The 16,061-nt window shown below is 43.6% G+C and overlaps 1 protein-coding gene across 1 annotated transcript in view; it reads left to right on the forward strand.

The window, feature by feature from the left end:
* Znf346 (zinc finger protein 346) overlaps positions 1-13,229 on the forward strand; it is a 50,870-nt gene extending 37,641 nt beyond the window's left edge. Inside the window, exon 7 of the mRNA XM_063230837.1 lies at positions 1,436-13,229. Coding sequence (XP_063086907.1) covers positions 1,436-1,461 — 26 coding nt within the window. The 3' untranslated portion in view covers positions 1,462-13,229. The remainder of the gene's footprint in view (positions 1-1,435) is intronic.
* The last annotated feature ends 2,832 nt before the right edge of the window (positions 13,230-16,061 follow it).

Genomic DNA, 16,061 nt, shown 5'->3' on the forward strand with positions numbered 1-16,061 from the left:
CACCTATGCCACTGAGCTAAATCCCCAGCCCACTAATTAAAAAAAAAAAAAAAAAAAAGGAACAATGGTGGAAAAAAATCTTTACTAACTAGTTCCAACTAAAGTCCTGGATGAACTCAGTAGCCAGCTTGGGCCTTCCCATTCCTAAGCCAGCCACCGTGGCTGGGGAAATCAGTGCTCTGATTTGAGGTCTGGTCATGTGCGTAAATCCTGGGAAGGAGTTAGCTCTACCTAAAGCACATCAATTGAGAAGGAGATGAAGACGCAACCCAGAAAGAAAATTGTGGGATGGGCGTGGTGATGCACTCCTATAATCCTGGCACTCGGAAGGCTGAGGCAGGAGGATCACCACGAGTTTGAGGCCAGCCTGGGCTATTTGATGATTCAAGGCCAGCACACACCATAAAGCGAGACCTTGTTTCGAAAAGAAAATTGTAAGATTCTTGCTAGACTAGAGGGACAGACAAAAAGTATTCTATGCCAGACCAAGGACTGTCCGGAAAGCCATTTCGTTTTTTCTCTAACTTTGAGAGCTAGCATATGTTTAGCAGTGTACACTAGTTTTTAGGGTGATGAGTCATCTTATGTGTAAATATGTGAGCAGTCACCTTCTAGGTCAGGACACAGAACGTTTCCTAGCATACACAAGGCTTCTGTTCCATTCTCTGCACCAAACAACAACAATAACAACAAAAGTACACAATGCTGCCAGCTTTCCAGAAGTGTTCTTGGTTCCTCTAATTAGTCACAACCCCTCAGAACCACTGTGTCCACTTGTATCACCATACACAAGTCTTGCTTGCTTTGTTTTGTTTTGTTGTTTGTTGTTGTTGCAGTTTGTTTTGTTGTTGTTGTTGTTGTTTTGAGATAGGGTTTTGCTATGTAGTTCAGGCTAGCCTTGGCAGTCCTCTGGATGCTGGAGTTACAGGCATGTGTACTCCTGGCTTGCTTACTTACTCTTAAATTTTATAAAAATGGAAATACACATATATATACATATATATATTTGCACAGCATAATATCTGAAGCTCATCCATATTATTGTACCAGAAGTTCACTTTTTTGTGCTGTGTAGCAACCCATTATTTGAAACTACCACAGATAAGCCTTTCTACTGCTTTTTTTTTTTTTTTTTTAATGGTACCGGGAATGAAACTCAGGACCTTGAGCTTGCCAGGCAGTTGCTTATGTCACTGAGCTATATCACTAGCCCAGCCTTTCAACTGTTTGTTGAATAATTGGGTTGTTTTTCATTGGGGATTATTCTAAATAAAGCTGCTGTGAAGAATTCTGTACATATTGTTTGGTATACATGTGCACTTAGGAGTGATTTTGAGGGTTTTTTTTTTTTTTTTTGCTTTGTTTTTAGTTGTCTAGTACTGCCAAATGGTTTTTCAAAATGATTCTACCAATTTACATTCTTTTTAATTTTCAGCCATTCTGTTTGTACTCAAGATTTGAACTCAAGTCCCGACTTCCAATTAGGGCCTCTTAAAGAACTCTCAGCACTCCAGAGATCAGATTTGGATTTCTCTACCCTGGAACAGTGTTAGTGACAATGCGCAGGATCTATGGATAGTCAAGCAGTTAAACATCAGAGGAAGCTCCTGCTCATGGCACTGGTGGCCAGGGAAGGTCTCATCTCACAGAGAGGCATCAGCTCCGGAGAGGTGGTCTGGTGTCATGGTAAACTCGAACTTGGAATTAGGCAACCAAGGTTCAGATCTCAGCTCTTCTCTGGCCAAGCTGTGTTCTCCACCAGACAGAAGAACTGTCCAGTGATCTTGGTTAGTTAATTTATACTTCAAAGAGAGACAGTTAAAGGATAGCTAACTGTAATCCCAGCACTTGGGAGGCTGAGGCAAGAGGACTGCCACGAGCTCAAGGCCAATCTGAGCTAGGGTGCGTTCAAGGCCAGCTTGGTCTACATAGTGAAAGCCTGTCTCAAAATAAAAAATAGGCTGGGGATACCTGGTACTGCTAAAAAATTAAGTAAATAAATAGTCATATTGGGCAGAGTGGTGCACACTTGTAATTCCAGTACTGGGAAGGCTGAGGCAGGAGGATTGCTGCGTGTTTAAGGCCAGCCTGGACTATATATCAAGACCCAATCTCAGTCAGTCAGTCAATCAATCAGTCAATGCCACCACCAAATTCATGTGACCTGAGGTCTTGATTCTGTAAAGTGTAAGTTGGAAGAAGCCACTGTTCCCAGCTGGATTCCTGAAGTAGTCGTGATGGACAGTTATGGGTTCTTCCCAAAATGAATAAAGAAGAAACCATTCCCCCACAGCAGCCTCTGCCAGATAAACTGTCCCTCTCTCCACCCAGACCCATGATGCAGTCACTCGCTCCATCCACTTAACAGCCTCTGCTCTATGCCAACCCCGCATCCCCGGAGAAGACCGGACATTGCTTTTCCTGCGCGCCCCATCCCACTCTCTACACACGGTGTCACAGCAGCCCGGCTCTCTGCACAGGGAACTCGGTGGCCACTAGATGGAGAATGCGCCTTTGTGCTGAGCACGGCAGACTGGCCTCAGGACCTCACTACTGACCAGAGGAGAGCTCTTCTGCAGCTCCATCGTATTTGATATTTCAATTACCCGTCCAGACAACTGGAAAAGACTTGATTTCACATGAAAAACAAAACAAAACAACCCAAGGCAAAGAATTGGCAGAGCTTGCAAAACCAAATAGCCCTGGAGAGAGCTGACCCATGCTCCCAGTTGTTCTTTGCCTATCTGCTCCCTACTTCTTTAGGAGCCTTAGGACATTTTGGTCAGGACTTCTCTTGGGGAAGGCTATAATTTAGTGACCTCCTTGGGAGCTGCCTGATGTCTGGCCTGATCCGCATGCTCTACACTGTTCCTTTTGGGCATAGCTGCTCTGTTCTTAGACTCTGAGCTCCTGAGGCGCAGATCTCAAGCCCAGATTCCAGAAGACAAGCCTGAGACCCAGCGTGAGCAATCAGAATCTAAGTGTAGATCAGCCTACCGACATCATAAGGGAAATCTGCCTGAGCATTAAGTCAACACAGAGAATCACCCAACCGATAAGACTGATTTCTTGTTTTTTGTTTCTGAGTTTTTTTGGTTGTTTTATTTTTTATTTTTGGAATGGGCTTCTTCTATTTTTTTTTTTAATCTTTTTATCGGTACCGGGGATCAAACTCACGACCGCCTGCTTGCAAGGCAGGTGCTTATGCCGCTGAGCTAAATCCCTAGCCCTGATTCTTCTATTCTTTGAGACAGAGTCTCACTGAGTCACCAAATTGCCCAAACAGACCCTGAATTCAGGATCCTCATGCGTCACCCACCCATCCTCGTAGAGTCCTGTAGAGCAGATTGTGTTTTTTTTTTTTTTTTTTTTTTTACTTTGCTTTGACCTTTTTGGGGTGGGGGCAGTGGAATTATAGGCAAATGCCCTAACAAGCAGATGCTGCTGACCGCTGAGTACCTGGACCCAGTCTGGCCTAAAGCAAGTATCCCCAGGAGTTGTTGGTAATGATTTTGCCTTAAATCCTTTTGAACTTGGTTTCTTTCTTTCCACTTTTTTTGGGGTTTTTTTTTGGGGGGGGTTGTTTGTTTTTGAGACAGGGTCTTGCTGCATAGGTCAGGCAGGCCTTGAACTCATTACATAGCCTAGGCTGGCCTTGAATTTGTGGTGATTCTCCTGTCTCAGCCTCCTGAGTGCTAGGATTACAGGAGTATACCACTATACCCAGCTGAATTTGGTTTCTGCCCCTTCTGATCCACAGCTCTGCCTAGGAAGTAGAGACATAGCTCAGTGGTAGGGTGCTTGACCAGTATGCCAGGGGCCCTGGGTTTGATCTTCATACTAAAGGGAGAAAAAAACTGCCTGTTACTTCTTTCCCTGGCTTTTTCAGCTTAGAGACCTCCTCTCATACTAAAAAGATCACTGACTCCCAACCTTGAGCTACCTGGCTGCCCTTTCTAAATGGAATTTCCCTGTGATCTCTTCTGGCATTACTCTTGATATACTGTTATCATCTATTTAATTCCTGGCTTCTGAGTTGAACTTGATGGCTCATGCCTGTAATCCCAGAAGTTGGGAGGCTGAGGCAGGAGGATCCTCACAAATTCAAGGCCAACCTGGACTACATAGTGAGTTTGAGGCTAGCCTGGGCTACATAGAGAGACTCTATCTCCCCAAAAAATCCTGACTTCCTTGTTTTTTGTTTTTGATACTGAGAATTGAACTCAGGACCTTTTGCTTGCCAAGCAGGGGCTTTCGCCACTGAACTATATATATTTGGGGGTGGGCTGGCCTCCTCTTTTAGATTAGAAACTTTAGGGTAGGAACTAGATCTTATTCATCATACCGGATCCCTGGTGCCTAGAAAAGGGCTGTGATTATTTTTCTTTTTGTTGTCATGCTGGGGATCAAACTCAGGCCTGTACTCTAGGCAAGTTGGGCAAGAACTCTACACTGAGGTACACCCCAACCATGTAGGACTTCATGTAGATGAACCCCTACATGTAGATGAACCCCAACTGCAGGGTTGATGAACCTTTTAGCAACCAAGAGCCCATCCTGCAACCCAAAACCAGTTGATTTATTACAAAGTGCCAACCCTGCAATTAAACCTTAATACTGATGTTTTAGTTTAGAAAGAACAATTGTTTTCTGATGTTTGGCTACTGGGGTTGTGTGGCTCACAAGCCAATTGAGAGGCCTCTGCTTGCCATAGGTTTGTCACCATGGTTCTATTGGTTATGAAGATCAAAGGAGCCAGCTTGCTGGGATGAGACTGGTGTCAGTGAAAGGGTTTAGAAGAGCTGGGTTGTGCCCGTTTGGTGGTGCATGCCTGTCATCCCAGCTCTCAGAAGACTAAGGCAGAAGGATGGCCATGAGTGCAAGACCAACATAAGCAAGTTCAAAGCCCACCTGCACTATGTAGGGAGACCTCGTCTCAAAAAAATCAAAAAGAAAAAAAAGAAAATGTGAGTTGTGAAGTATAATAGATTGGTTTTTGTTTTATTTAGGTGTTTGTTTGTTTAGAGAACTGGGAACTGAACTCATGGTCTTTGCACTGAGCTATATCTCAACCCTTTTTATTTTTGATTTTGAGATAGGGTCTAAATTGCCTAGGACAAATTTGCAATCCTCCTGCCTGAGGCTCAGAGTCCTGTAGAACAGATTGTGTTTTTGGTTTTTTTTTTTTTTTTTTTTTTTTTTTTGCTTTACTTTGCTTTGACCTTTTTGGGGTGGGGGCATTGAGACAGGGTCGCACTATGTGTCTTAGGCTGGCCTCAAACTCCCAATGATCCTCCTGCCTCAGCCTCCTGAGCACTGGGATTGCAGGTATGTGCCACCATGCCAAGTTTAGAATAGATTATTTTCAAAATGACTTCCCATGCACCTTGCCTGTGCCCTCTTGCAATGTGACAGTCCCCATTAAAACAGAGTGGTCTATTTCCCAATCCCTTGAAGCTGGGCCGGCCTTGTGATTGTCTTTGATCAGAGAATGCAATGACATGACATGAGATAACTTTGAGGGCTAGGACGTAAGAGTCCTCAGAGCATCAACTCCTGCCACTGTGAAGGGAAGTCTGGGCAAGACTATGGAGACAGGAAGAGCACACGTGCAGAGAAGCCAACAGCCAGCTCCATATGTGCAAGGAGACCAATTTAGACACTTACTGCAGCCAATCTAAGGCATAAGCAACCCCAGGGAGAACAGCAGGTCTGAGCCCAGCTAATCCACAGGATTTCAAGAACGATAAAGTGTTTTAAATAACAAAGTTTGGGAATGGCTTATTGTGCAATGAAGCCTGATAGTCACAGGTATAGTAATCATAGTTTATTCTGTTCATCCCATTATCTAGTCTCCTTTCTTCCAATGATAGGATTTTCCTTGAAGAGACCCACCTTCTGCTTTTGTGATCTGGGGGAAGGTGATCTCTGCACTCCCAGATTGTCCTGGAACCACTGAGAAGGTATTTCAAATGGAAAGCCTTGAACCCAGAGCTGTTCAAGGTCTTCTTTGTCATGGAGCAGTTCCTGGAGGATGGAACCAGAGGGAAAAAAACAGAAGAGAGAATGGATGCTGACTGCTTTCTTGGGTCTGAAAGATATAACTGTCCTGAAGCCTGATCCATGCCTGGACTTTAAAATTGTGTGACCGACCTAATAATTTCGTGTAAAGCAATGTATGTTCCTTGCCCCTGAATGAAAAGGCTCCTCAGGTTTTATTGAGACTAGGAAGGTCCAAGGCAGAGGAAAGACAGAGAATGTGGGAAAAGGAATTTCCTTTTCCTCAGCTCCTATTGAATGTCAGGACCCTAAGCTGAGATGCAATCTCTGCCCTGTAGGGCCTTCTGGGTACTGGTGACTCATCGCCATAAAGTGCTGAAAGAGAAATTCCAATTCAACCAGGCAGACAACAAGAAGATTGAGCGTAGACGGGGGTGGGTGAGACGGGAAGGTCTCTAGGAAGTGACTTTGGTTTGGTTTTGATTTGCTTAGGTTTGGTTTGGTTTTTGTAGAGCTAGTGATCAAATTCAGTGTTTTGTCTATGCTAGGTCCAGGTTCTACCACTGAGCTATATTCCCACATACCACAAATAGTTTTATATCCTTCCTTTCAAGCTGTTAGGGTTGTTTTTTGTTTGTTTGTTTTGGTTTAGTTTTTCTTTGGTACCAGGGATCTAACTCACAACCTCACACTTGCCAGGCAGGTGCTTATGCTGCTGAGCTAAATCCCAGACCCTATATTAGGCGGGTTTTTTGTTCATTCATTCATTTTTTGTTTTTTTGAGACACAGTCTTCCTGTGTGGCCCAGACTGGCCTCAAACTCATGGCATTCCTCCTAGTTCAGCCTCCCGAGTGTACCACCATGCCCCAGCTTCTCAAGATGTCAAATTTAACCCTCTTGGGGCTGGGGATTTAGCCCAGCGGCATAAGCACCTGCCTTGCAAGCAGGCGGTCGTGAGTTCGATCCTTGGTACCGATAAAAATGAAAAAGACAAAAAACAAATCAAAACAAAATTTAACCCTCTTGCCTCAAGTGTAACTGTAATTAATGACTGACTTCTAATCAGTAGACTAAGACAGAAATAATCAGTGTGACTTCCGAAAATAAGTCGTAAAAGATATTGCAGCTTTGGTCTTTCTGTCTTGGATCACTAGCTGACATGTTGTGGGGCACTCAAGCGATGCTATAGAAAGGCCTTTTGAGAGAAATGGAAGTCTCCTCAATGACAGAAATGCTCAAACTTTTGTTAGGCTCCTGAATTTTCTGCCAGAGCTCTCTAAGCACTTCCTTGTAAAATCCAGTTTTACCAAATAAGCCTGCTAAATCAGTTTAGCAGGAACTCCCTCTCCTGTGCCTTCTCTATCTGATTGGATTCCTCCCTCCCACCATCCCCTAGCTGGTATCTGATCTTTCGGAGCCTGTGTTTAGCAAGAATCCTGTTAGTTCTGTTTCCTCAGTCAGTTTCCTTCCTTTGACTTTCACCCTGCTCTTCAGCTATAAATTCCTGCTCCCTCAAGTTGTGTCCAGAGTTGAGCCTGCCCTTTTGTGCCCCCTACAAGACCTCATTACAGTAGTCCTATGCCTGTCACGATGGCCCAAGGTAAAATCTACACACCGAGGTACAGCCCCAGCCCTGTGGCTTTTTTTTTTTTTTTTTAATCGGTACCGGGGATCGAACTCAGGACTGCCTGCTTGCAAGGCAGGCGCTTATGCCGCTGAGCTAAATCCCCAGCCCCCGTGGCTTTTTGAGATGGAGTCTTGTTAAGCTGCTAAATTGCCCAGCTCAGCTCACACCTGCAATCCTCCTGACTCAGCCTGAATACAAGGCAAGTGCTCCTGAATATTCCCAATGGGTTCAAACCTTGGTGCCTTTGCAACTGCTGCTCTTGTAGCTAGAAGTGTCCTTTTGTCCTGCCTGTCCCTTCTCCCCTCTTTCCAGTCCTTCCACTAGCCCATTAGCCACTCAGGTTTCTGAATTTCCCTCTTTAAGATCCATCCCAGAATAGATGGATATCAGCCCACTTCCTCTCACTAGAAACAGCCCTCAGTTTTTCTTTTATGTCCTGGTCCTCCACTTCACAGACCATGAGGGTTAGAGTGAAGGCAGCACTTCACCCTTGGCTGTTATGGTGTGCATTTGCTCCCAGTCTATTCTGAGGCAGACATGCTAGGTGGTGCATGTAATCCCAGCTGCTGAGAAGGCTGAGGCAAGAGAATCCAAATTAAATTGCTGGGGCAATCTAATGAGACCCTGTTTCTAAACACAAAGTAAAAAGGACTGCCAAATTAACTCAGTTCAAGAACTAGGCTTTAATCGCCAGACCAAACTAAAAGAATATTTCATCTTGGGGGCTGGAGATTTAGCTCAGCGGCATAAGCGCCTGCCTTGCAAGCAGGCAGTGGTGAGTTTGATCCCCGGTACCGATAAAAACGAAACAGACAAAAAAAAAAAAAAGAATATTTCATCCTCCAGACCACTGTGATTGGGTGTGATTAGCCCAAAGATGACCATGTGACCCAGCAGGGCCAATGGGAGCCAGGTTTGGTCTTTTTTGGGGACTCATGGGAAACTAACTGAACTATGAATATGGTGGTCTGATGCTGCTTAGTAGAGTCTCTCTGCAGATGAAAATAACATAGGAAAAAAAGAAAGAGAAAGAGAGAAAGAAAAAGAAAGAAAGAAAAAAAGAAAAAGGTCTGGGGTTTAAGCTCAGTGGCATAAGCACCTGCCTTGCAAGCAGGCGGTCATGAGTTCAATCCCCGGTACCGATAAAAAAAAAAAAAAAAAAAGAAAGAAAGAAAGTTATTACATAGCAAAGAAGACCAGGGGATGGGACATACCTAGAGTCATCCTGAAGTCAGAATTATCTCTTTAATTTACCATTTAATTTAATTTACTACTACAGGGCTGGGGATTTAGCTCAGTGGCTTAAGTGTCTTCCTGGCAAGCACAAAGTCATGAATTTGATTCCTGGTACCAAATAATAAGAATAATAATTTACCACTACATTTAGGTAGGCCAAGTAGTATTAATGGTAGGCATAAAATTAAAGAGTGACTCGGTTAGGTCTTGCTTTGTTTTGTTTTTGCTTTATATTACTAGAGATTGAATTCAGGGTTACATCGCCAGCCCTTTTTATTTTTTTATCTTATTACTTATCTTGTGTGTTATGGATGGAGCCCAGGGCCTTCACACTGAGCTATCCCTGACTCCCCATCCCTTTATTTATTAATTAAATGTATCAGTACATCTTAGATACACATAATGATCACATTCACCATGGGGAATTTGTGCCTGTGCACGATACAACTTGATTCTTTTTTTCCCAGTCCCCTAGCTCCCTTCGACTCCTCTTCCCTTCCTTATTTACAAAAGGCTTCTTTTCACTTTTCCCTTTTATTCTCATTTTTCCCCTTCCTTTCCCCCTCTCTCCTCCCTTGTTCCCCTTTCCATCTGAACATCTTCCTATTTCACAATATTTATTATACATTTTGGTTCTTTTTTATATTTTTAGTTTCTCTCCTGAGAAACAAGATGGTATTTACACGTGTGTCTAATTTATTTCACTTACGAGTATGTTCTCAAGGTGCATCCATTTACCTACAAATCTCTCAAGATTACCCTCTTTTATGGCTGAGTAGTACTCCGTTACATTAAAGGAACCACATCTTCTTTATCCATTCACCAGTTGATGGACATTTGGGCTGTTCCAAGATTTAGCTATTACAAACTGTGCACTGCAAACATGGGTGTGCATACATCACCATGGTACAATGCTTTCAGTTCTTTTGGGAGGATACCATGAAGAAGAATACTTGGGTCCAATGGAACTTCTGGTCCTAGTTTTTTGAAGAATTTCCACACTGATTTCCACAGTGGTTGCACCAGGCTACATTCCCACCAACAGCAGAGGCAGATTCCTTTTTCCTCTCAGCCCCACCAGCATTTGTTGTTGGTTGATTTCTTGATGATAGCCATTCTTTCTGGAGTGAGATGAAATCTTATCATTGTTTTAATTTACATTTCCTGAATAATCAGTGTGTTGAATATTGTTTCATATATTTGCTATTTGTACTACTTCATCTGAGAAGTGTCTACTCATTCCAGATGCCCATTTTTGGATTGGATCTTTAAATTTGGGGACCTTGAGATATAGCTTAGTAGCATAAGCACCTACCTAGCAAGCATAAGGTCCTGAGTTTGATTCCCAGTACAAAATAGTAATAATAATAATAAATGTGGGTGGTCTTATTTTATTAATTCTTTATATAGTCTAGATATCAGTCCTTTGAGGAAGAGAGCTGGCAAAAAAAAACTTTTCTACACTGTAGATTGTCTCTTCACTCTTTTGGTGGTTTCTCTTTCTGTGCAAAAGCTTTTTTTTTTTTTTTTTGTCTTTTTCCTTTTTATCGGTACCGGGGATCGAACTCACGACTGCCTGCTTCCAAGGCAGGCGCTTATGCCGCTGAGCTAAACCTCCAGCCCCACAAAAGCTTTTTAATAAAATGAGAACCCACATGTGGATTCTTTGTGGTAATTCCTGAGTGACTAGAATTTTGTTCATAAAGTCTTTGCCTACACACCAATATCTTCAAGAGTTCTACCTATTTCACCTTCTAGCAGATTTAATGTTTGTGTTTTAATATTTAAGTCTTTGATCCATTTTGACTTTAGTTTAGTGCATGGTGAAAGATATTAGTCTAGTTTTAGTATTCAGCATGTGGAAAGTTAGTTTTCCTAGCACCATTTATTAAAGAGGCTATCTTTCTTCCAGTGAAAGTATTTTGCACCTTTGTCAAAGATAAGGTAGCTAAGTATGTCTGGAGTTGTTTCTGCATCTTCTAATCTGTTCCATTGATCCTCTGGTCTGTTTTTGTTTGTTTGTTTTTTTTGCTTGTACCATGCTGTTTTTATCATAGTAGCTTTGCAGTATAATTTCAAGTCAGAAAGTGCAGTGCATTCTGCCTTGCTTTTGTTGCTCAGAATTGCCTTTACTATTCTAGGTCTTTTCAGGTTCCAAATGAATTTTAGGATTAATTTCTCTAATTCTGTAAGATATGCTGTTGGGATTTTGAGTGGAATTGCAGTTAAATCTGTATAACAGTTTTGGAAATATGGCCATTTTCACTATATTAGTTCTTCCTACCCAAGGGCAAGGGATACCCTTCCATTTTCTGACATCCTCTTTGATCTCTTTTTCAGATGACCATAGTTTTCAATGTAAAAGTCTTTCACTTCCTTCATTAGATTGAGTCTTCATTTTTTTAGGCACTATTGGGAAAGATGTTGTTTTCCTAATTTCTCTCTCAATGAGTTTGTTATTTGTGTACAGGAATATTATTGATTTTTGAGTGTTTATATCCAGCTAAAGGACTGAATTTGGTTATTAAATCTATAAGTCTTTGGTGGAATTTTTGGGGTCTTCTATGTAGACTATCATTTCATCCACAAATAATGATAGTTTAACTTCTTTCTTTCCTATCCTTGTTCCTTTTTTTCACTATCTAGTCCAGGCGGCCTCAAACTTGCAGTGATTCTCCTGCCTCAGCCTCCTGAATGCTGGGATTACAAGCATGTGCCACTGCACCTGGCAATCTCATCTCCATTTTGGCCAGTCAAGCCAGCTTCATCTGTGTAATATCTTTCAATCAGTACGCAGCTTCATCTGTGTAATATCTTTGAATGGATTTACATAGACCTAGGTGGTATAGCCTAATTGTCTACCTAGGCTCTCTATATAAGATTTAGATAGATGATAGATAATAGCTCATTGCTCCTAGGTTATAAACCTGCACAGCATGTTTTTGCACTAACATTTTATTTTATAAAAAATAAAAAGGGCCAGGTGTGGTGCCACACATCTGTAATCCCAGCACTCAGGACTCCGAGGCAGGAGAGTCACTGCAAATTCGAGGCCAGCCTGGACTACAAAGTGAGTTCAAGTCCAGCCTGAACTGCATAGTGAAACCCTGTCTCAAAAGGACAAAAATAAATAAAATGAAATGAAATAAAATAAAATAAAAAGGGATGCAGATACAGTTCAGTGGTACAGCATCCCTAGGTTCAGTCTCCAGTACTGCACACCTACATACAAAGTACACAAGAAATACTGAATGATAGAAACTTTTGAGCTCCAGCTCCGTTAGAATCTTTTGGGATCACTATGACCTACGCAATCTGTGCTTGACAGAAGCATCCTTATCTAACATGTGACAGTATTTTAAGTTTTCTTCAAAATAAAAATTGCTTTAAAAGAAAGAAATGACCAGTGCTGCATGAGAGGATGGGCCCTGAGCTTGGGCCAGCCTGGAGCCAGAGCGGGGCCTGGGCTGGGGCCGAGCTGGCGCAGAGACGGCCCTTCCGCACAAGAGCCCCAGTGTTCCCTGGACCCGGCTACTGTCCAAGAGCAACATCATTGGCACCAGCCAACCTCAGCCTCTCCCCCACGACTCTGCTCGCAGGCAGGTGGGCTTGGCCTCAGGAGACCCTCCTGGCATGGCAAGAGTGCAGTCTGCCTGGGGCCTGACACATCACGTGTCCTCCATAGTACTGGCCACGAGGCAAGGGCAAGCAGTTTCCAGACACAGCTCCCACTCCCTCCCATGCATGTAGCTTCAGGGAATTCAGGGCTTCGCCACCTCTGGAAGCTGTCACTAAGAATGCTGAGGGTTGGGGTAGAGCTCAGCGGAAGGACAAGGGTTTAGCATGTGCATGGCCTGAGTTCAATCCCCAACACCAGAAATAAGTAAATAAATAAGAAAAGTTTAAAAAGAAGAAGAAAGGCATGGAGGCACATGTCTGTAACCCCAGTGCTCAGAATCATCGTGAGTTCAAGGCTAGCCTGGGCTGGAATACATACGGAGACTGTTTCAAAAAAATAAAAAACAGGAGAAGGAGTCACTCATGAGTATGGTGACACCCCTATAATCCCAATAATCTGGGAGACTGAGGCAACAGGATTGCAAATTCAAACCCAGCCTGGGAAATTTAGTGATTTATCAAGACCCCGTTGCCAAAAAAAGGTTTTAAAAAATAAAAAATTTAAATGCTGGAAGCCATGTGTGGTGGCTCACGCCTGTAATCCCAGCACTTGGGAGGCTAAGGCAAGAGGATCATTTCGAGTTTGAGACCAGCCTGAGCTGCAAAGTGAGCTCAAGGCCAGCCTGAACTGCATAGGGAGATCCTGTCTCCAAAAAAAGACAAAAAAAAAAAAAAAAAAAAATTAAATGCTGGAGATGTGGCTCAATGTGAAGCCCAGTTTCTCAAACTGACGGAAAAGGAGGAAGGCAATAGAAAATTTTTATTTATTTATTTGGTTTTGTTGTTGTTGTTGAGGCAGGGTCTCACTTTATAGTGCAGGCTGGCCTTGAATTCACTATGTAGCCCAAGCGGGGCTCAAACTCAAAAGGATCCTCCTGCCTCAAATTCCTGAGTGCTGGGGTTACAGGCATGCACCCTCATGTCCAGCAAAAATTTTAAAATTAACAAACAAAGATGGCAACTTCACCTCCAAAGAATCACAGCACAGATCATCTGATGGGACCAGATGCATGACATGCATCTGTAGTTCCAACTACTGTGGAAGCCGAGGCAAGAGGGTCACTTGAACCAAGAGTTCCAGGCCAGCCTGGGGTACATACTGAGATGCAGTTGAAAACAAAAGAAATGTGTTGGGTGGGAGGTGTGCAAATATTGTAGCTCAGTGGAAGAGGATTTGCCTAGCATGTTTGAGACTCAGGTTCAAGTCCCACTACAAGAAACAAAATTATGTGAACATCAGTGATTCAGTTCTGTGGCCAGTTGTCCTGAGTTCTCCTCTGCCCAAAAAAGACCAACTTTTTTTTGGTTCTGTAATTCATTTCACTCATTTGCTAGTTAATCTCAGAAAAATTCCAACTGCCTAAGCTGCTTCCTCACTTAAAAAACGGTGAAGGAACCAGGGTACAGAGCTGCGCTTGGGAGACTGAAGAGTCCGCTTGCAATCCCAGCACTCAGATGGCTGCAGCAGGAGGGTAGCCAAAGATAGCCAGGAGCTTGAGGGCAGCCTGGGACCCATAGTGAGTTCAAGGCCAGTCTGAACTACCCAGTGAGACCCTGTCTTGAAAAACAAAAAAAGTTAGAGTCCTAATGGTTAACTTAGTAAGACCCTGTCTCAAAACAAAAAATAGAGTTGAGGGTGTAGTTTAACGGTAGAGCGCTCCTGGGTTCAAGATACCTAAGCCATCTAGCTCGGTGGAAGGCTCAAAGCATATAAGGCAAATACAACACTTACTGTGATGGGGTGTCTGGCACATGACAAGAGCTCAACCAAGGCAAGGATTTTTTCTTTTTCTTTTGTTCTTGGTACCAAGGATTGAACTCACAACCTCGTGCTTGCCAGGGAGGTACGTACACCGTTGAGTTAAATCCCCAGCCCAAGGACTTTTTCCTTTGTTTGGTGAAACCCATTTCCATCTAATTCACTTCCTCCAATATTCCAGAGAAGAAAGAAGCTGCAAGTGTGCCCACTTTCTGGATGAAGAAACTGAGACAAGCTGCAAGCATGATTTTAGGATAGCAGGCTTTTACCTCTGCTGAGATACTTAGACAAGATTGGCTGCGTTCAGAGGCATCATGGTCACAGGAAAGATTCGGAATGTCTCTAAGGAACAGACTGCAGATGTTTCTGAACAGACAGCATGTTAGCAAGACAATGGGACAGTGACAGAAGTTCCTCACCGCTGACTCCTAACTGTTCGATTATCTGCCCACAGGTGTGGTCTCATTGACTGCTTTCTCTCCAGGATAGAAAGCAGTGCACGCCGCATAACTGGATTCCAATAAGTACCTTCCCTGAAGGAGTCAATGAATGCAGAGGGTCAGTTCCAGAGGCTGTGGGTATGGACACCCCCCCTTGCCCCCGGCAAGAGGAAGGGATGTTATCTGGCTGGAGCCTGGGGTTTCAGGCTCGAAGTCTGACGGACATGAGGATCTTTTTTTTTTTTTTTTGGACATGAGGATCTTGCAACAAGAGGCTGCCATACTTCAAATCTCTAGTTTGCCTGGGAAATGCCTTGCAATTTAAATAAAGACCATGTCGCGGGTTCAGCTCCTGCCAGTAGTGGTAGCTTACCCTGCCCTGGGCAACCCAGGTCAGCAAGGGGGGCCAGCAGAAGGCCACAGCAGAGAGCTCAGCCTCTCTCGCAGCCTGAAGAGGCTGCTGCTGGATGGCAGCTCCCAGGGCTGGTGCTGTATTCTCCCTGGGATAGCCAGTGAGACCGGACTGTGGAGGAGGGGATCCAGATAAACTGTTTTTAAAAACATAATCAGTGATTTTCTGACCTATCTTTGGGAGGAGTCCATTCTTTTGTTTGAGAAGGAAATACGGGAAAAAAATTTAATGCTTTAATGGGCCTTTTAGTTATGCAAAGCAGTGCCTCTACCCGTTGGGAACCAGGGGAGAAAGACATAGACTTCTCTGTATAACAATGCGGAGGGAGCCCTGGGTTAGATCCCCAGCACCAAAACAAGACCAAAACAGTTGCTGCAGAGCGAGATGCACCCCTCAAAGGGGGAGCCAGGAGCTAGGTCTGAGACCCAAACATTTATATGCCATCATCCCAAGGAGCCCTCAGAGGAGCAGTGGCAGGGACTTCAGGAGAGGGGTGCAGAACCTGGTCCCCTAGATTTGTCACTGCCTAGGTGCTAAAAACAAAGACATAGAGGTGCATCAGACCTGAGCCAAGGTAGAGTGGAACTATGTGGGGGGCACCAACGATGCACCAGGCACTGGACATGTACAGGTGAGGCTGGCAGTTCTGACTTTCTAAGATCTTAACATTTCCCTGTTTACATAATCAACCATTCTGTTACAATTCTGGCAATGTGTTGAAAAATAATGGGTCACAAAAACAACTGTACCTCAGTTCATGAACTTAATTCATTCCACTATTCTGTGGATGAAACCCAATCGAATGTCCCCATAAGGTCAACATGGAACCTAACCACTGAATTTGATTCAGTTCTCGGTCAGTTGGCCACCAGAATCATAGAAAGGATTAAATCTGTGAACCAAGGCAC

Source organism: Cavia porcellus, unplaced genomic scaffold (genome assembly GCF_034190915.1).
Source record: "Cavia porcellus strain 051 isolate PalLab524CR breed Dunkin Hartley unplaced genomic scaffold, mCavPor4.1 scaffold_19, whole genome shotgun sequence".
Lineage (NCBI taxonomy): Eukaryota > Metazoa > Chordata > Mammalia > Rodentia > Caviidae > Cavia > Cavia porcellus.